The following is a 21,334-nucleotide window of genomic DNA, read 5'->3' as shown; positions in this document are numbered from 1 at the left end:
TCCCCCCACACCAACAAGTGATACAGTCACATGTCTAGCAGCGACTTGAGTTTCTTTTTTATAAACAGAGAAAAATTGGTGAGCATGACTAGTGATTTCTATCATGACTGATCAGAATATTAAGAGTACAGCCTTACAGAAACTCAAACATTATAAACAGTCACGATAATGTCCACACTATTTCATTTACAACAGCACAACAATGAGCTTAAAACAAGTCAAATTGTGCCAAAGGTCTTTTTTTTGAAGAATTTAAATCTGCTTGTGGCTAGATGAAAATTTGCTATGATAGAACTGGCTTTGGGGATCATTTCTATGTGTTCTCGATAAAGATAATAAGGACTGTGAAACTGTCATAGGCGAATATGTTGATTTCTTCGCTTTCTGGCTTTTGGTTTGTTTATTTTTTGACTGTTTCTGTTTTGTTGGGCCCGGGTGAGCAGATCTAGTACAGGGGTCTCCAACCTTTCTTCCTCCGAGAGCTAATTTGACAAAAACGAAAGTATCTGAGAGCTACTCATAGCACGTTGTACATCGCCAATAGCAGACATGATTTCTGTCTTACTTTTTGGTCCATAACGTTTCAGCCACCGCAGTCATCGCCTTTATTACAATCCTGCCATAGGCGAAGGGCTTTTTGTGTTTCATTAAGATGTGTGGCGCTAAACGAAACCTCCGTTGCTAAGTTGACCGTCTTCGTCAGTTTGGTAAATAGAGATCGTTGTTTTTTAAGCGATGTTTTCAGCCCTTTACCTTCTCTGTTCGTAGACTGCTACCAGTCGGAAAGTCCCATGAAAAGTTGCTGTGGACTTTGGTGAAGTGGCGCTCGGCATCTTTTACTGACCAACACGCTCGCACGGCAAATGAGACACACACATTTGTCTCTGTATTCTCCTGAAGATAGTATATATTTTGCCTTTTATTGGCCTGGCCATTTTTTGTGGTCATTGTCAAATCTGGCGTGCGCTTGATAGTCTGCTAACATCCCCTAATGTTACAATGTCACCGATGAAACTTGAAAACAGCGTCCATCCATCCATCCATCCATCTTCAACCGCTTATCCGGGATCGGGTCGCGGGGGCAACAGCTCCAGCAGGGGACCCCAAACTTCCCTTTCCCGGGCCACATTAACCAGCTCTGACTGGGGGATCCCGAGGCGTTCCCAGGCCAGAGTAGAGATATAATCTCTCCACCTAGTCCTGGGTCTTCCCCGTGGTCTCCTCCCAGCTGGTCGTGCCTGGAACACCTCCCAAGGGAGGCGCCCAGGAGGCATCCGTGCTAGATGCCCGAACCACCTCAACTGGCTCCTTGAAAACAGCGTAACTCGTTTAATTGACCGCTGATTGGCAAATCATCATTTTGTGTCAGAAGGGGGCGGGCATGATGTAAATTTGATTAGATAGAAATTTAAACAGGTTTACAAAGTGACTTTGTGTTATCAAATATATGTACATATTCTTTGAACCTTTAGGGAGCCACTTAGAAACGGGTAGCGAGCTACTGGTTGGAGACCCCTAATCTAGTGTTTGAAGCACTTACTTCAAACACTTCTTGTTGATTACCACGTCATCTCCCATAGCCATGTCTTCTCCGTTTACCTTCTCCAGGGTTCCTGCCCACCATGGGTCCAGCTTGGGCCAACATGTACGGTTCCACCCGTCATTACACTCTGATGGACGAGCACCAGGACCTGAATGACGGTCTTGGAGAAGGCGTGTCCTTCAGAGCTCGCCTCCTGCTCTCCATCGCTGTGGAAATCCTGGACACCACTTCACCTGAGCTCATGAGCTCCACTGAGGTGCAGGTGGATGGCGTCTCCAACATCTCTGAGGTGAGGAGACCTGACTGACCTGAAGTCTTTTGGTGTATCTGTTTGATGATGTTATTTTATGTGATGGAAGTATTCATTTCACAAATGCCTTTGCATAAAATGTCCCTCCAAATTCATCACTGGAAACAAAATGATGTGACAAAACAGTGAAAGAAAAGCTGTTGTCCTGACCTTTGATCCATGAGAACAACGTGCTGTTTGACCTCTCCTGACCTCCTGACCCTACAATAAACAGTGTGATGCTACAACCTTCTATCATATTGGCACATGTGTGATTAACTGCTCATCAGGGAAATCAGAAACATTAGATGCTTTGCTATGGGGCAAGCTCGCCAGCCATTTGACCTCTTGGCTGTTGGTGGTGTAACGATGTCCCCTGGGAACCTCAGTCATTCAGTCCAGCATGAGTCTGTGCCAGTTCTCAAGTACTTTGCTTTGAAGAAGAAATGGATTATGAATTACTTATACTGTAAATTAGCTAATTTATCTCCCCTCTACTGTGAATATTAAATGTGAGATTGCGGTTATTCATCATTTGCCATCTAACACAAAGTAAAATGTGTTCATCAGTGGTTTTGGATCATACTCAGGAAAGTGCATTTATCATCCTAATTTCTGAGAATAGGAAACGATGCCAGTAACTGACTTTGGAGGAATAACAGAAAACAAATAATGTTTGTCGCACAGACCAGACTTTATAGCATTTTCCATTTGATTTCAGCTAGATCTTTTCTGGGCTTACCCTAAAGTTAAAACATTTATGGAGGAAATATGTACTTAATATAAGTATTGTGAAACAAATCGACTGTGCACTTGCTGTTTTGGGTTGTTCTCAAAGCTCCCCAACACTGCCACATGAGACCCAGCAGGCTTTAACATTTTGTAAGTTTATAGCTAAAAGGGTTATTTTGAGAGAATAGAATTGTTTTAAGAAGCAGCTTTATAATATGGTCTTTATTTGGAGGAGATTAAGTATGCAAATTTGTTAGGATTTGGGGGCCTTTTATTGATTATATCAGAAAACAAAACAACTTGGCTGCAACTGAGTAGTATTTGTTCATTTATGAGCCTCTCTTGTGTGGCTTAGAGGGTAACTTCGGTATTTTTCAACTTGGACTCTAATTGTCCATGTTACTGTGTCTAAGTGACTAATGGGGACAACAATTTTTGAAATTGGTCCAGTATTGAGCGAGTACGCAGCCAAGAAACTAGCCGTGAGGGCAGTGAGCAGCGTCAATGTAATGTTACGTTCACTAGAAGTGTTTGTTTTTGCCACCGACAGGCTCAGATTGTGTCTAACATCATTATGTAAAGGACCCTACAGAGAAGTAAAACATTTTTCTTACCTTTCTCTCACTCCGGTCTGTTTGTTATTGTGTCCAAGTCCCGCTCAAAGAGAAGTCTCGTTGTGAAATCTGAATATCCGTATACTCTGGCTCAAATAAATACAGGTGGTCATCGAATTCAAAAACCTCATCCACATTGTTGAGATCATCTAAATATTCAGCCATGACATTGAAAATCTTTTAGATAACACTAAGCTACGCTTTCTGTACTCCAACACAACAAACTCTGTCCGGCTGGCACTCGCGTTTCCACCATGGATGTATTCCACTATTCCACCATTGTCTTCCGGCAACACGTCACCTCGCCAGATTTCAGATTGAGACTTCTCCTTGAGCCAAACTTTTTCCATAATGTCAGACACTTATAATAACAATCAGAGCCTGTCATGACAATAACAAGCACTTTTAGAGGACGTAAATGGTGGTGCCGGCTTGCCACATTAGGATTACATTGCAGCTTGTGAGCAGCACAATTTAGGAAATTGTTGTCGCCATTAGTCAGTTAGACACAAAAACATGGGAAATTGAAAAATTCAAAGGTTGAAAAATACCGGTTACCCTTTAATATACAGTTTATTTGAACTACCTTCTAAAAAATGCTCATTGTACAACCCCAGACTGTGACTTGGTGGTTATGGACACAGGAGATACAACATATTTGGGCATGCATGTACAATTACTTGCTACTATGGCACCGGTTCTTGTTTTTGTTTTAGTTTTGTTTAATCGTTTTCTCTTTTTCATTATTCATATATACTTGCTCTAAAAGTTCAAAAAAGAGAGAAAAGAATAAGTGGGCCAGTATAGTCTGGCATGAGTCTGGCTGCCAATCGTACTGGATATAGGCCGCTATGAGCAAAGCTGTGTTGGCTACCTAGGAGGCATAGTGATGAACTGCTGCAAATCCTTTTTAAAAGAATAATGAATATTGATTAAGATTTTATATTTTAATAACAACCCCATGAATGAATATGAAGCAGCATACTGTAGGGCAGAAAATACGGTGGAGAAGAGTGCACTGACTAATGTATAAATAAAGTGGCTCTGTAATTCAGAGAGGAGACAGGTAGATTTTATGAGTGTGGTGAATTACAGAAAAGACCAGATGCAGTTATTCTTCCACAGACTCTGTAATAAAGTGAATGCACTTCAGTCCAATAAAATGTTTCACTGTTTTTAATTGCGCTCTCCTCACTGCATCAGAGCGCCACTGGGAAAATAGACGAGTTCTTCCTCTTTGGTTCCTTCCTGGAGGCCACCATGATCGACAGGAAGATCGGAGACAAAGCGATAAGTTTTGAAATCACAATAGGTAAATAAACCTTTTCTTCATCTTGTTATGATTGACCTCCCCTCCACACGTTTACAATATACGAGACAGATGTGACGGTGTACAAAAATCAATAGCTATCGTAACCAAACGCACTCCATAACAACGTGGAATGTTCTGCCCGCTAACAGGTAACTACGGCAACCAGATAGATGGCGTAAGCAAGCCTTTATCGGCAAAGAAGAAGAAGAAAGATGGAGAGAATGAGGAAGAGGAGAGCGAGCTGATACAGAACTCCAGTGATGAGGAGGCGGACGAGGACGCGGACCTGGTCTCGGTCTCCTCCACTCCGCCAATGAAGCCTGTCATCACCGACAGGTCAGAGGTCAAGGGTCACAGGGGAAAGGTTGCTTAGAAAGCTATTTCTGATATATTGCTGATATAGTTTCAGGGTAATAAACGCCAAGACTAGCACTTTTGAACTGGTTATTAAGTGCTTTACCTGTTTTAGCCTGGAGCAGACTGCGGGCAAGGTTTAGCTGTACTAACAGAGTAGCTGCACAACCGTTTACACATTTAAGTTATGAACTAAACATTTAGTTTAGTATGTACAAATGTAGGGTTTTATACTGTGGATCAAGCCGTTATATTTGTACTTTACAGGAATTACTTCCATCTTCCCTACTTTGAAAAGAAGCCGTGTGTCTACATCAAAAGCTGGTGGCAGGACCAGAGGAGACGACTTTACAACTCCAACATGATGGACAAGATCGCTGACAAGCTGGTCAGTATACACTAGAGATGTCCCTGACTAAGAATTTACATAGTCAAATCTGATTGGTCAAGTCTTGCCTATTGTCGATTAACCATCGAATCATGTTTTTTTTTTTTTTGCTCATTGATCCCCCTGCTTAAGCTTTATGTGACAATAGAAAAATAGTAAAAAAAAATAAGATTTTGACCTGTTGATGGCACAGTATTTAATCTAATGGAATGATTAAACACATGAAATACAAATGTAAGTATTATGCATTAATAAAAGTAAGGAAAGATAATCAGATGATTTATTTTATTTATTAATTTCTTTATTTAGACATTTGCTGTAGTATTGCCAATGGGTTTTTAAGGACATCTTCCAATAGGGGGGGCCCGGCCATAAGCTAATGCTATTTGGGGGGCCTTGGCATGGAAATGCTTGGGAACCCCTGCTATTGTAGATAGTAGTATATGTATGTATGTGTATGTATAGATAAGGGGCATTTGGCATTTGTAAAATATGTTTTGGATGCAAACCTATGAGTACTAACGACTTGTTTCGTCCTAACCTCCAGTATTTTTTGTGTCCCGACAGGAAGAGGGTGTGAATGATGTTCAGGAGATCATTAAGACAGAGAAGGCTTTTCCAGAGCGCAGACTCAGGGGGGTGCTGGAGGAGCTCAGCGTCGGCTGCAGGCAAGCGACATAATAATAACAATTTGTCATGGTCTTGTATTAAAACTGGCATTGTGACTCAGTGGTCAGTATAGATATGGAGAGTTTCTCCTGACGCTGAAAGCTGTAAAACTGCTGTAAGACCTAAAACTCTATAGTGCTCATTAGCTGGTTTTGCATTTAAAGTTGTTGATAACTTCTCAAACATGCAACATTAAAGACAAGCAGCTTCATCAAAGACTCAGAAACTACTGAAGACCGCAGCTGTCTGCACTGAGACATCTCTAAAACACTATCATCATGATTGTCATGGTGACAATCACAGACAAATAATACAGATCATTTCAATATGTGTATTAATATGTATTTCATGTTTCATCCTCTGTATCTTCTGGTTATTTCCAGCCGGTTTGTGACTCTGGCAAACAAGGATGTGAACCAGGCGGGCCGAACTAAGCTGGATCGAGAGCGTCTCAAGTCCTGCATGAGAGAGATGGTATGATTTATGTTTCTCAAATAGAGAAGGGAGGAAGTGGCGTGAGTGATAGAGGGGAAGATGAAGCTGTTATTAATCAATTTTGGCTTCTGTTGAGTCTCTAATCTCAGCGCCTTAGTGAGTAAATAGTGTGGAGTCCCTGTAAAGGCCACGCAGGCAAAATACATTTTTGGAATACATTTTCACTCCTTTGAATAATTTCTTGCCATACATTTGCATGCATTTGCAATACTGTCGCATTCTCTGAACTCTTTCATATTCTGATTCATGTTTGTATTTGATTGCAAGTACACTTTTGATTTACTTCGAGAGGAAATGCAAGGGGAATGCAAAGTGATGCTTTTAAGCAGGTCTGTAGTGGTGACGGAAAAAGAGAAGGTTATAATATGAATAAGATCCAGTGTTTGAACAGGTGTATGCCTGAAAAGTATGCATACTTAAAGGGACTGTTTGTAACTTTCTAAGCGTATAAATGTAGCGGGTCAGCACACATGCGCACTTGCATATGCGCGCCCGCATGTGGCCGCTGTCTTTCCTGAATGTTGCAGCTGCAGTCAGGAGTAGAAGAGTAATATACTTTACATTTTGCTGGCAAAACAAAAATGCACTGAATTTAGTTGAAGAAGAACTTTATTTTAAGTCTTATTTTGATGCGCATATTTTGTTAATTAGCAGGAATGTAGCCTAGCACAACGTGAAAGTGAAAGCAGTGCTTTGTTGATTTAATTTTGAGTAAAAAGTTTTGGTGCAATTTTATTTTGCTTCTAGGAGATGCACTATGAATAAGGACCAGTCCTATTTGGATGCAAAGATTTGTACATTAGCAGGAATGTAGCGCAACATGGAAGTGAAAGCAGTGCTCTGTTGATGTAAATATGAAAGTGCAATAGAAATATTTTGTCCTTAAAATCAATGAATAATCGTGATAAATAATCGTGATCTCAATAATGATCAAAATAATTGTGATTGTCATTTTGACCATATTGCTTACCAGACCCCCAGATATGATGTGTGCATGTGTATACAGTATGTATGTCTGTATGTAAGCTGCAGTGCCCCTCTATTAGTATGCTATCAATCATCACCTCTCCTCCTGCAGGACAGCATGGGCCAGCAGTCCAAGCAGATCCGGACTCAGGTGAAGAAAAACACAGTCAGAGACAAACTCAAGCTGGTGCAGAACTTCCTGCAGAAGCTCCGTTTCCTCGCAGACGAGGTACAGAACTTTTTTTTTATAAGTGGCCTGACTGAAATATTAATGCAGAATCAATATACAGTATATAAACATGATACACTCAGTAAATGTACATGTACAAGTAAGTTATAATTGGGGAAGTAACCTTGAATAAGGAGAGTGCTTATCACCTATCAATCAATCATATCTATTCATCTTGTCCAGCCTCAGCACAGCATCCCAGATGTTTTCATCTGGATGATGAGCAACAACAAGCGCATCGCCTACGCCCGGATTCCTTCCAAAGACATTCTCTACTCCATCGTGGATGAGGAAACAGGAAAAGACTGTAGCAAAGTCAAAGCCGTCTTCCTCAAGGTAGAATCTCTCTCTCTTCCTGCTCCTCTGTTAGTCATTAAAACACATTTTGCTGATTTTCAACCATCTTAAATTAAAGACATCTCATTATTCTCATCTGCAGTTTTAAAGCTGAAAACATGCAGACTGCATTGTGTGATGATCCGTAGTGGTGAAAAGTCAATATACAACACACAGTATTGACAAGTGTGATGGTGAATAGGCTTTAAATCTATGACAGCTGCCTAGAGAGAAGGTTGAAAATCAATGAGTTGGCTCTTTAATATTTATGGATTGGGCCATGTTGCAAAATAGTCTGCATAATGTTTAATGATTGAGTCGCTGTGATGATACCAAAGAGAGGATGTAATACGTACTTTCCTGTGTTTATTCAACCCACTTTGTTGTAATGTGTGCCCACAGCTGCCTGGTAAGAAGGGGTTTGGTCCTGCAGGCTGGACAGTTCAGGCGAAGCTGGAGTGTTATCTGTGGCTCGGCCTCAACAAGCAGAAGAAGGACTTCCTCAATGGTCTGCCTAATGGTTTTGAAGAGATCAAATCTGCTAAAATGGGCCCTGGTCTTCAGTCTGTGCCCCCCGTCAGCCTCGTCTACAACAGTAAGCTCTTGGCTACAGAAGTTTGAATTAATTATTGTTTTTTAAGTCGATTCCTGTTTAATTCACCGGAAGGTTCTTGATTTATCATTAAGTTTTAACTCTAAAATCAATTAGAGGCAAAACACACAAAATCAACTCAGAAGTAGACATTTGACTTCCATTGATCGCTTTTACTTTGTGGTTCACTTTTCTAACTTCAAAATTAGATTGCTAACAGAGGGGATTGATTGTCCGTTAATGTGATGTGTGTGTGTGTCCAACAGTGAAGCAGGTGTTCCAGCTGAGAGCACACATGTACCAGGCCCGCAGTCTGTTTGCGGCTGACAGCAGTGGCCTTTCAGATCCCTTCGCACGCGTCTTCTTCTCCACGCACAGCCAGGTCACTGAGGTAGGACCACGACTGTGTGTAGGGCTTGGCAATATGACGATATATACATTGTCAAGACAATATAGAAATGTCTATCGTATATATATTTCTGTATCGTTTCAATCGTTATCAAGATATGAAAGAACTATATCATGATAGAAGATTTGGGCTATATCGCCCAGCCCTAAATGAGTCATACATTTGTTTGTGTGTATGTGTGTACTGAGGAGTGTTTGTATTGATTAAGTGTGAACTGAGTTGATATGTGTGTGTGTGCTGCAGGTCCTGAGCGAGACTCTCTGCCCTACATGGGACCAGCTGCTGGTGTTTGACGACGTGGAGCTGTTCGGGGAGGCCAGCGAGCTGAGAGACGACCCTCCGATCATTGTAGTTGAAATCTACGACCAGGACACTGTGGTAGGATCTTACTCTATGTGAATGAATGAATGCATCATACAGGCACCAATTAATAGATTCATCAATGCTTGTTATTATGTGCTAATAAATCTAAAAGTGCTTTGCTTCTCCTTCCCTCATGTTCTGACTGTCTGTCCACCCTCAATCCACTCCACCCCGTCCTCCACCTGCTCTCTGGTCCTGCTCATGCTGTGCTGGCTAAATAGAGTGTGAAAGCATTAATACTGTAGAGACTGTTGAATGAGGAGTTCTAATCGCTGTTACCTGATGTAGCATGAATTGTTAGGTTCATCTAGCTGCTGATGAGCTCTGGAACAAACTTGCATGTATCTCCTCCATTGTTCCTCTCTCAGTTTGTGACAGCAGTGTCTGCAGGAGCTTTAACGGTTGTAGTAGCAGTGGTGCAGGATAGAAAATCTGCCTCCCAGTACTCAACCACTAAACAAAGATTTGAAAAAATGCTTATGTGGATATCTATTTAATGAGTACACCTCTTTTTGTTCTATAACAGTGTAATCTTTAGTCAGGGTGTTTGTGTTATATAAGACTGAGTTTTTCCTTCTCAAATTCCACATTTTTGTTACATCCCAGCACTTTGACTAGTACTGACACCAAGTGGCTGCCGTGGTAACTGCACCTCCAGCACCCATCTCTAACTCCCTTCCCTTGTCCTCCCCGACTGTCTCGACTGCCTGCTGTCACAATGTGGTGTTCAGGGCAAGGCAGAGTTCATAGGTCGGACGTTTGCGAAGCCCACCATCAAGATGTGTGACGAGTACTACGGCCCCCCGAGGTTCCCACCACAGCTGGAGTACTACTCGGTCTACAGAGGGAACTGCACTGCTGGAGAACTGCTGGCCGCCTTTGAGCTGCTGCAGGTATAACATATGCAAGAACACACCTACATAAACACACACAAATGAATGAATGCTTTGACATATGCAACTCCATAGCATCTCCTTTCTTGAGAGATTACATTTCACTGCTGTACATTTTGGTTTGGTTGAAGATGCTGAATATTTTAAATTGTGATTTGTTTACATCCATGCTTTAGCAGTCTTCTCCATCACTGCCTTTGCTGGTAATACATTTGGTGGCGTGTTATCGCCACCAGCTGTAGATGAATTCATTGAATTCATTGGCAGAAGCGTTTATCCACATGCTCGCACAATTCACACAAAACAGGGACCCACTCATAAAAGTACTTCTCCATAGCACTATAAAAACTTCACAAGGTACCTTTAATGATGGAAGAAATAGCAAAAAAAATCTTATTTATTTCTACATGTCTCTCATCTAGTGTTGCAAAGGGTTGGTACATTTCTATAACATTTTCCAGAATATTTCTGGAAGTTTTCCAAGGGAAATAAAGCTCAGGAATTTTGGAAATTGTTGCATATTTTCAATATAAAAATAGCACCTTTTAATAGTGAACTTATTTGAGAGGAAAAAAACTTGTCTCGTCACCCCAAAAGACACATGAACTTTCTAGTAAACAAACACAATGTGCGCGGTGCGGCTCTCATGTTTCTCTCCCTCTCTATCGACCACACTCGCTAACGTTAAGCACACCTACGCAGTTATTCCTTAAAGGAGTTCACTACTTGTATAACACATTTTAATTAAAAAAAACATCTTAAAAATACATAAATCCCTGATTCTTTGGCCCGGTGGGGAGTCGACTCTTGCAATACACTGGTGGAAACCCTGAAAGTTCAATACAATGTTAAATGAATCAACTTTTTAATAATACTAATTAAAGATCCAACTCAACAAAATTGTTTTTTTTTTTCATTTCTGATAGATAGAAGGGTTTACAGTTATAGTAAAGGGTTTGTTTCCATCTGCAAATGACATGGTAAATACAGCCTGAGCAAGTAACCTCTATACTTCCATTCTATTCCTGTTAGTTCCTGTTAATTCTCATGTAAAGTTTCCATCACATACCACTTTTGCTTGTTGTTTTTTTTATAATCACTATGTATGCATTACTTCTTACCCTTTCCTCCTTTGAATATGTGTATCTCTCTTGTTTCCTCTGACACCGTGTCACCATCCTTCCTTGCATTCTCTTGACATATTCATTTTTTTCTCCTGTGAAATCTCCATTTTTCCTCTTTCTCCTTCCTGTGCCTCCTCCTGCTGCCTACAGATACCTTTCGATGTGGAGGCGATTAGGCGAGCTCTGATCGCTGTCCATAACTTTGCTGTTCCTCAAATAAAGGTGCTCTTTTTCTTGCATTCTCTCTTTTCATCCCACTTTGTCTTACTCTTTGGTTACTCTGTTGTCGGTGTTTGTACTGCTATATACTTTTATCTTTACCAACGTGACATTAACCTCTGCCCTCTCTGCACTTCCGCCAAGTTTTCACACTAAGAAAAGAAAGAATTAATACAAATATTACAGCTTTACGAAAGAAATCTGGTAATGGTGCTCACACTGTATCACTATACAGAAATCAAGAGAAGCATCTTGTTTACTTCCTCTGTTTCCTCCTTTATTAGATCGGTCAAGGAGGCAGGACCGATCTTCCTCCCCTTGAAGGGCCGACAGACTCGGAGCGTGGACCCATTCTGCCCGTGCCGCTGGGCATCCGACCCATCCTGAGTCGCTACCGCATAGAGGTGAGATTTTAACCACCAGATCTGTTGTTTAAGCTCTAGAGATCTCTTCTCCCTAATGCTGTTTCTTTCTCTGGTTCAGGTTTTGTTCTGGGGCTTAAGGGACCTGAAGAGGATTAACCTGGCTCAGGTGGATCGGCCCCGTGTGGACATAGAGTGTGCAGGTAGAGGTGTCCAGTCTGTCCTCATCCAGAACTACAAGAAAAACCCCAACTTCAGCACCCTGGTTAAATGGTTTGAGGTGGTAAGTACAGCTGTCGATTTGATATTTAGACCATTAGAAAGTTATATATTGAATATTGTGTTGTTGTATGTCCGCTTAAAACTAATAAAAAATGGCTAAAAGACACAGTCCTATTGTCACTAAGGCCTGTTATACAGTATGTCCTACAGGTGTATTGATTGCTCCCAATTAAAATATGTAAACTAGCATTGTACTATATCTGGTGCAATACATTTATTGTACACTGTCCCTGTATTACTGCAAGAATAAGGCAAACTACAACACCAACTCCATGTCTTCATTATGTCCCCAGGACCTTCCAGAGAATGAGCTTCTCCACCCTCCTCTCAACATCCGGGTGGTGGACTGCCGGGCCTTTGGCCGTTACATCCTGGTGGGGTCCCATGCCGTCACCAGCCTGAGACGTTTTATCTACAGCGCACCAGATAAGACCTCCAACAACTGGGCCTCTGCAGGTGCTGCTAACACTCAAGTGAAGGATTATATTTATATTATTGTGATGTATTATATTATTGATAGTGAGGAGCCTCACTGTGGGATTTTGTGTGTGTACAGACATGAGAGGATTCTTTCACTTGTTTCACCACTGGAGTGCCTCCTTTCTCCTGCTGTTGTTTTGGGAAAACAAACATATTCAATAGTTAATGAGGGGCCTGTTAACTGTGGCATTTTGAGAAGCCTTGTGTTTCTACTGGCAGGTTCGAAAAACTAGCAACTTTAAAATGTTAGCTTTTTCAGAAATTTGAGTAACTTCAGTTTTAGAGCTAGAGTGAAGATACTGGTATCATATGAAACTAGAAAACCTAATGATCAATTGGTACCAACCATGTCATACTACATACAAGATATGTGAATGAAAATGGGTTCTATGGGTACCCACGAGTAATTAACCAGGGACAATCATGCTATTAATCATGATAATATTTTAATCGATTGACAGCCCTATTTATTCATTTTATTTTATTTTATTTTATAAACTCGAGTTGTGGAATACTTTACCATTATAGGATGGTATATCTTTACAGTGACAATCCAAAAAAAAAGACACTTCATCTTACTGATTAGCATTTAATTTATTCATTTTACACTCAGACAGACATTATACTCTTCAAATATTTCAAATTATAAACAGCAATGAATAGCAAATTAATTTGAAACATGTAGAGGACATTCTTTTGTTCACTTCTTCGTCAGTTTTGGGTTCCCTTTATTTCTTGAAAAATACCTGTAGGTCCTCTCCAAACATGAGTGAAACAATGTTTGTGAATCATTTTTAGACTTTGTTTTAACCTTTCCAAAATGCCAGTTGGACATGGCTCCTGGAAAGTTGAGATGATAACAGGATATTGCACATCAAGAGAGGTTAAAACAAACTTTAAGAATTACATTTAAATACTTCTGATTCTCTGGTCACTAAAGAATGAAAGTTCATTCTTTATTAACTTTGATTTCTCTGCTTGCTTTCTGCCCTGACCAATGTTTTCCTGCCTCCTGTCCTCTCTCCATCTGTTTTCCTCTCTCGCATGTCCTTGACTGTCCTGTCCTGCCTCTCCACCTGCTGTCTTTGCCCTTCGGCCTCACTCCAGCTAAGCTAATGAATGGCTACCTGGTCCTTGCCAACGGCGGCTCCCATCCTCGCTCCTCACCCAGCCTTTCCTCCCGCACCCTCTCTCGCCCCGCAGGTGACATGATCGTCAACATGGACGCAGAGTCATCGGTCCGAAAGATGGACACGGTTGTCAAGTTGGACGCTGTAAGCTTTTCTTTGAGTTCATGCACTGCAGAGCATTGCCTTCTAATTTCTATTGTACAATGTGTGTGTTTATACATGTAAATAGTAGCACTGCTTTATGTCCGGTCCTTTTAACCTGCCTAGTCTGTACATGTGCCTCTCCCACCTGCATCATCCATTGTGTGTATTAACCCCTGTGTTGTTTTATGTAACGCTTCCTGTCATAGACGTCTGATGCTGTTGTAAAAGTTGACATGGTAAGTAACCGTTCTTATAGAAACTGGTGCCTCATTGTGAATAAAAATACAGCTACTGGGATTAAGTATCTGAGCTGTTTCAACAGACCGAGGAGGAGAACGACAAAGAGAAAAAGAAGAAGAAGAAGAAAAAGAAGGGAGGAGTGGAGGAAGAGGATGAGACAGATGAGAGAGTGCTGGACTGGTGGTCCAAATATTTTGCTTCAATAGAGACACTGAAGGAGGTTTGTCTATTCTAGCCTATTAACATCTACAGTACACATTGTTTTTGTAATTGCCCTCACAAGGGAAGTCCTATAAGACTGACAACATGTTCTTGGCTGGTTTTCCAGACCCTCCGAGCCCAGGAGGCGGCTCAGGCAGAGGCGGAGGAGAGAGAGGACCTGGAGATCGCTGCAGAGTCAGCAGGTATTGAACTCCACCAAATCAGCCAGGCTGCCTGCCAGTGTGCCTAAAGGTCCGCAGCTTTGATTTCTTTTAAAGGGATATGTCACCAATATTGGATTTTAAATTTGGATTATGCAACTGGAGACATATTCCTGACTATTTTCACTTAGATTGTTCAGGATTGTTTAAAGAATAATTCTCAGTTGTTAATTTATTTGTAGTAGTGAAATCTAAAATAAAATAAAAACTATTATAACCTTGCGACATACTAATCATCATAGTATACTGTTTTAGCCATTAGTATACAAAAATATCAACATACTTATATAACGTTTTTATACTAACAGGAAATGATACGATGTGAGACGTCAGTTTTTTATTTTAAAAATGTTACTAGCTGTGAGATGTTCCCCCATTTCCTTTGTGCATTGCATTGTGGGAGAATAGTGTCCATCAACAGCACACTGAAAAATCAACCGTACTTAGTCTGCATGCTGTCTGCTTTGACTATACTTTATTTTGACATATTTTTAAATACTAAAAACATGCTAAGAGATTCGGCATACTTTCTGTTAACAATCCCACAATGCAATATGTCACATTTTATAGATGCAAAAATCACAGCTGTCAGTGATGATGCAAAATGAATGACTCATAAAAGTCTGAAATCTCAATTTACTCTATTTACTTACTCACTATAGAGTAATTAAATTATATTATTATAAAGGGACTCTGGAGTAGTAAATGAGTGAAGGAGGGATTGATTTAGGACACAGCTTTTGTCGGAGATGTGAGTTCTAGCATAAAGCACGCAGAAGCATCATTATGTGCCTCCTGCTCTTCGTCTCTTTGCTCTCATGGATTCATCCTTCATCCATGCTTTGAACTTGAGTCGAACATTATCATATTCATGACCATTTCCTACATCAGACCTCCCAGCTTTGCAGTACACATGAAAGCTGGCTGATACAGACTCACTGAATTAACCTACATTTACAACAACATGCTTACTTACATAATTACTTAAATTATTTGCTGTTTGACTGCAATCCATGCAGCATAAAACTTATTTAAAGATGTTAGATGTAGCATAATAATAAAAAAATGTCAAACTCAGCAACAAACTTTGATATAAACCGTAAACAATTGAGAAGATGGTGTTTGTGACATAGTTGTTCAATTTAAACTACATTTCCCATGAACCCCAGTGACCAATCTCAAAATGAATGCGATAATCATTTATTTTAATTCATTTATTAACATGCATTAATATACTATACATAGTAATACTTTTAAATAAATTGTTTATATAAATTACTTTTCAACATGTTGTACAACAACAGTAGCAACAACAGAGTAACAACAAGAGTAACGTAACACCAGGCTGAAAAGCAGGGTTTTGCTGTCCTCACTTAGTATGGGTTATGGGTTTCGTTGGGCATGGTCATAACTGTACTTTTTTGCACCTGTAACCACATCCAACTGTGATGCCACGGGGTCCCGGGGTACACCTGTACATCACTGCAGCAAGGTGAGAAGTTAAATCACTGGAAGTCACCAAAAACAGGATTTTCAGGTGGAGTTAAGTTACTCTTTAAGACAGATTAATTAAACATTGTGATGTTTTCAGTTCTTGGAGTGCTTTTCTAGCATACAAGAACGTTTGAAGTCTACAACATGAGTTCAGAGAAACGTACTCCTCTGATGAACACGTCTGTCAGCTTTCATGTTGAACGACGCGTGTCGTGTGCAACCCTGCCACCCCTCTTCATCCAACCGTACTTTGTGCACCTCCACTTCCACTCACCCCTCTAATCAGATATCAAACCCGATGACCTTCTTCTGAAAGGCTCCAAGACAAAAGAGAAGAGCAAAGAGAAGAAGAGCTCCAAGGACAAGAAGAAAGGTCAGGCTGCAGACGGCTCTGATAAACGACCGGTTAAAGCGAAAGTGGACGAGCTGATGGTGAGTTTGTCATTCACGTATTCACACCAGCGCACAATAATATACATGCAGATACAAGCAGTTAATGTGTGTTGACCTGTGCAGGTGTACAACAAGGAGCTGGAGAGCGAGTACGGCAACTTTGAAGACTGGCTGCACACTTTCAACTTGTACAGAGGAAAAGCTGGGGATGACGACGAACACGCTCTGGATGACGACAGGATTGTTGGCAGATTCAAGGTGGGAAAACACTGAGTAAAAACAAGTACGTCCTGGCCTACACTAGCTGACAGAACATCAGTCATAGAGCAGAAATACGCTTGTTTTTTTTAAACCTGTTGCTTTTTTTCTGTGGCACAGGGATCCTTATGTATGTACAAGCTACCTCTGTCTGAGGAGATCACCAGAGAGGCAGGATTCGATCCTAATATGGGCATGTTCCAGAGCATCCCACATAACGATCCAATCAACGTCCTTGTCCGTGTCTATGTGGTCAGGGTGAGTGACCTCCTTGTCATTTTAATCTATACGGCAGTTAAAAAACTCACACATCATGAGAAAGAGAAACTAACATGGATTTCTCTGATTTTATTGTGTTTTGTTTTCCTCTACCTCAGGCTACAGATCTTCACCCTGCTGATATCAACGGGAAGGCTGATCCATACGTTGTCATCAAGCTGGGCAAGTCAGAGGTCAAAGACAAAGAGAACTACATCTCCAAACAGCTCAATCCTGTATTTGGCAAGTAAGTTGAGAAAAAGCTGTTTTTCATTTAGTTTCAGTTTGTTGTCATACTGTATGTTGGTAGAGCAGGAGAAAAGTCTTTTAAAGCTTTAACTCTGTTCTTCATCTCAACTTATTCTGTTTATCCTCCACTTCGTCCGTGCTCAGATCCTTTGACATTGAGGCCACGTTCCCCATGGAGTCCATGCTATCGGTGTCGGTGTACGACTGGGACCTGGTCGGCACCGATGACCTGATCGGAGAGACAAAGATCGACTTGGAGAATCGTTTCTACAGCAAATACAGAGCCACCTGCGGTATTTCATCCAACTACTCTGTGTGAGCATCCATGTGTTTTATCCTTTACACGTTTTAGCTATTGGTTTAGTTACAGTGTCACCATATGAAACCCAGCACCTGCCTGACTGTAAATATAGTGTATTTTGTCATTTATAAATAATAATAATAACAATAATGTTATAGTCACTCACATTATATTGTGTAGGAATCTCAAAATCCCATATTTTGTCCTGAATTTCACCGAATTTAGTATTCTATATGAATTATAATTTTCTGAATGACTCACATATCTAAAGTCTTCATAAAGTTCAATTACCTCTTTGTTATCTATTGATGTCAGCCATGGATACAATATTTGGCGGGACCCAATGAAGCCCAGTCAGATCCTGACGAAGCTCTGTAAAGACGGCAAGATCGATGGACCTCATTATGGGCCGGGAGGAAAAGTCAAGGTGGCCAATCGACTCTTCATGGGACCTACAGACATCGAGGATGAAAATGGTATGGTTGCATTTTGTACTAAAAAAAAGAGACAGAAACCAGAGTAGCTACATCAATTACAAATAATACTAAACAAATAAACCATCCTGATGTTTTTTTCCAAGCTTGAGCAACAAAGGTAGCCAACTTATAAGCATTCAAATTAATTAGCCATTCTGTCCTCATCAGTGCAGCAAAACATTGGATTTTGAACAGACACTTCTTCTTAACTTATCTTAGTAGGGACAATAAAAAAAATAATTTTCATCTTCTCCTAATTTGCGTAATTAACACCAGTTGTCCTCCTGGATGTTTTTAAATCTGCCAACTTAGAGGGTCAGAGGAACGATTCCTGATATCAACTACAGATCTTTGAATCCTTGATAAGTTTGCTATAACATAAGATTCAGTGCCATAATTGTGCTTGATTTGAATATATGTTTGTAGTTTTGGTTTTAACAATATATCTTTCAACCTTTTTTCTTCAAATCTAGCAAGTAGCTTTGTTCTAATTGCGTTGATGCTGCATGATAAATTATTACTTTACATATATTGTAATTCAGCTTCCTCAAAAATAGCATGTAGCACATACTGTAGTTCCGATTCAAGTGTTTCGCTTTCCCTTTTGTTTGTGTCTATCTCAGGTCTGAAGAAGCAGACTGAGGAGCATTTGGCTCTGACGGTGCTGAACCACTGGGAGGAGATCCCGAGGGTGGGCTGTAAGCTCGTCCCCGAACACGTGGAGACCAGACCCCTGCTGAACCCCGACAAACCCGGCATCGAACAGGTAGGAATGAGCCACACTTGTCTGTAGTCATGAAACAGATTGAAATTATAGTTAAACTGTACCTCTCTGTGCGTTCACAGGGCCGTATTGAGATGTGGGTGGATATGTTTCCTATGGACATGCCTGCTCCTGGACCTGCGCTTGACACGTCACCACGGAAACCAAAGAGGTAGGCCTGGGCTGGAACAGATAAGACAAACACAAACGTTTTCTGATTATGAAAACTGTGAATTCAATGCAGATTTAGTGGGAAAGATATTTGTTAATTGCATTCAAAGTGTCTAAAGTTCTTCAGTTTTTCCAACAGAATACGTAGTTTTATCCCCAGCTTAAGTTATGGTGAGTCTGCTTGACTAGTTAGCTCTCCATTTACTGTCAAATATTAGTCCAACTGTGTGTTCCTTCCTCCCCCCCTTACCAGATATGAGCTCAGGGTGATTATTTGGAATACAGACGAAGTAATACTGGAGGACGATGATTACTTCACTGGGGAAAAGTCCAGTGACATATTTGTCAGGGGGTAGGTACAGCGGGACGCGGCATCCAAGCCTCGTCCCGTGGGTGTGAGCTGTGTGTGGATTTTTTTTTTTGCAGTTAACCATTATTTTTGTTTTGTTTCCATTTTTTTTTCTGTGTGCGTTTTTGTGTCGTTTGTGTTTGTGGTGTGTCTCCTGTCTGTCGTCCTCTCTCTCTCCTCCGGTCAATGCTCTGCTGCTGTCTAGCTTTGAGCTTCGTGTTGTTATTTGGAACACTGATGACGTAATTCTAGAGGACGATGCTTTCATGACAGGAGAGAAGATGTCTGACATCTATGTCAGGGGGTAAACACACGAATCCATCGCATGGCTCGTACAACTACCTCCCTTCCTTCTCCCTGAAGCCCTGGAGGCATTTCTTTTTCCCCTTTCCCACTTCCCGTCTCAACCCTCCATCCAGCACGTAACCTCGCTTGTATCAAACTCCCCAAATAGCACGCTGAAAACTATTGCCAAATGAAAAATGAGTTCAGTCAGGATCAAACCACATAAACAACTTGTTGAGTACAATCAGAATCATAATTATAGTCATATTTATGCCAAAACAATCCACAGATATGCTTAGATTGAAAGTTTGTTCTTGGAAACAACAGAAATCTCTTAGGCTCAGAGGAATGGATATTTTTGAACATCTCATTTTCTTTTATTTAGTTAAATTACCATTTTGTTAGTTTTTTTGTCAAACTACTGTTCTCTTTTTTGTCGAGCTTCCATTTCTTTTATTTAGTTAAACTACTATTTTATTTTATTTTTTTGTCAAATTAATATTTTATTTTATTTTATTAAACCACTATTTCCTTTTTTGTCAAACTTCCATTTCTTCTATTTAGATAAACTTTAATTTTGTCAAATTACAATTGTTTTTATTTTGTTAAACTACCATTTTTCTATTTATTTTGTCAAACTAACATTTACTTTTATTTTATTAACTACTATTTTCTTCTTTTTTGTCAAACTTCTATTTTCTTTTGCTAAACTACCATTTACTTTTATTTAGTTAACCTACCATTTTATTTTATTTTTTGTCTAGCTACTGTTCTCTTTTTTTTATGTAGTTAAATTACTATTTTATTAAATTACCATTTTATTTTATTTTTTGTCAAACTACTATTCCACTAAGTCAAGAGCAAACTTTTATGTTTGCAGGGCTTTTAAAATGTAGGGCTAAATGTTTTGTGGTTTGGTCCTGTATTGTAGATTTTACTTGAAATTACTCTAAATGAAGACTTTCAAGATATTTGTAATTTTAATTTTAAGGTATTTGGAGCCTCTTGCATGTATATAAATAAAGAATATGCATGGCGGTATGACAGAGCTCTAATGTTTTGATAACATTGTCATGTTGCAGACTGATCCCAATACTGGACCTTTTTCATGGCACACATTTTGACTTGTTAATAATAATAATAACATAATTGTACTTTTTCTTGTTACTTGTAAAATATCTGCAGTGAAAAAGGTCTCTTTTATATTTTACTCCTTAAAGTTATTAATGTCAGTGTTTTGCGGAGCCTCCTCACTCCTGCATCTCTTAACCAAGCTCACTTTTCCCTCAGCTGACTCGGTGTCACCCGTGGATGTGTCACCTCAGGATTGCACTGTAACAAACAAGGTGCCATCCTCAAACAACCCTAAATACTTTGGAGGATGGTAAAAGTATTGATTCAGTGCTGTAGAGTTAGTGGCTTAGCCAACTGTCTGCATTGACAGTAAAGAGAGGAGGATGGGGTTGTTTCAGATGGATCCACTGTTGCGATACAGTGGTTATGTTTCAGTTGTTGGGTCACATGAAATCAGGCATGTTTTAGTGACCTGGTGTCCTTTGCAGCCAAGCAAAAACCCAATGCTTTTTCATCTGAACCCCAGCCTAATGTATGCCAGTGCATCCCAGTTCCCAAATCGTAGCACATTCCCTCCCCCTTTCACTATTTACGAGATGTTTTAGGCTGACGATCAGCTTACTTTCTCATGTTTTTAGTGCTGCCTTCTGAGAACTGAGAGTGCAGCTTCCCTCCT

General features: G+C 40.3%; 1 protein-coding gene across 9 annotated transcripts in view; it reads left to right on the top strand.

Annotated features, from left to right (window-relative positions):
- Positions 1-21,334, top strand: part of otofa (otoferlin a) — a 90,979-nt gene that overhangs the window by 64,468 nt on the left and 5,177 nt on the right. For 2 of the 9 annotated variants that reach the window (XM_074615726.1, XM_074615727.1), the window contains exons 15-43: positions 1,609-1,832; positions 4,382-4,490; positions 4,640-4,826; positions 5,112-5,232; positions 5,800-5,900; positions 6,285-6,375; positions 7,475-7,591; positions 7,775-7,927; positions 8,330-8,522; positions 8,786-8,910; positions 9,172-9,306; positions 10,023-10,184; positions 11,459-11,530; positions 11,812-11,931; positions 12,011-12,172; positions 12,465-12,627; positions 13,759-13,925; positions 14,132-14,161; positions 14,248-14,385; positions 14,494-14,569; positions 16,368-16,513; positions 16,598-16,732; positions 16,853-16,990; positions 17,110-17,237; positions 17,384-17,554; positions 17,856-18,016; positions 18,640-18,782; positions 18,863-18,951; positions 19,505-19,603. In XM_074615726.1, the coding sequence (XP_074471827.1) occupies positions 1,609-1,832; positions 4,382-4,490; positions 4,640-4,826; positions 5,112-5,232; positions 5,800-5,900; positions 6,285-6,375; positions 7,475-7,591; positions 7,775-7,927; positions 8,330-8,522; positions 8,786-8,910; positions 9,172-9,306; positions 10,023-10,184; positions 11,459-11,530; positions 11,812-11,931; positions 12,011-12,172; positions 12,465-12,627; positions 13,759-13,925; positions 14,132-14,161; positions 14,248-14,385; positions 14,494-14,569; positions 16,368-16,513; positions 16,598-16,732; positions 16,853-16,990; positions 17,110-17,237; positions 17,384-17,554; positions 17,856-18,016; positions 18,640-18,782; positions 18,863-18,951; positions 19,505-19,603 (3,856 nt within the window). Of the gene's footprint in view, positions 1-1,608; positions 1,833-4,381; positions 4,491-4,639; positions 4,827-5,111; positions 5,233-5,799; positions 5,901-6,284; positions 6,376-7,474; positions 7,592-7,774; positions 7,928-8,329; positions 8,523-8,785; positions 8,911-9,171; positions 9,307-10,022; positions 10,185-11,458; positions 11,531-11,811; positions 11,932-12,010; positions 12,173-12,464; positions 12,628-13,758; positions 13,926-14,131; positions 14,162-14,247; positions 14,386-14,493; positions 14,570-16,367; positions 16,514-16,597; positions 16,733-16,852; positions 16,991-17,109; positions 17,238-17,383; positions 17,555-17,855; positions 18,017-18,639; positions 18,783-18,862; positions 18,952-19,203; positions 19,303-19,504; positions 19,604-21,334 lie in introns of all 9 variants that reach the window. The other 7 variants (XM_074615725.1, XM_074615728.1, XM_074615733.1 and 4 more) reach the window with 5 other exon arrangements.

The sequence above is a fragment of the Sebastes fasciatus genome, chromosome 18 (assembly GCF_043250625.1).
Source record: "Sebastes fasciatus isolate fSebFas1 chromosome 18, fSebFas1.pri, whole genome shotgun sequence".
Classification (NCBI taxonomy): domain Eukaryota; kingdom Metazoa; phylum Chordata; class Actinopteri; order Perciformes; family Sebastidae; genus Sebastes; species Sebastes fasciatus.
Note: the sequence above shows the minus strand (reverse complement) of the source record. Positions and strands in the feature narration are given on the sequence as shown.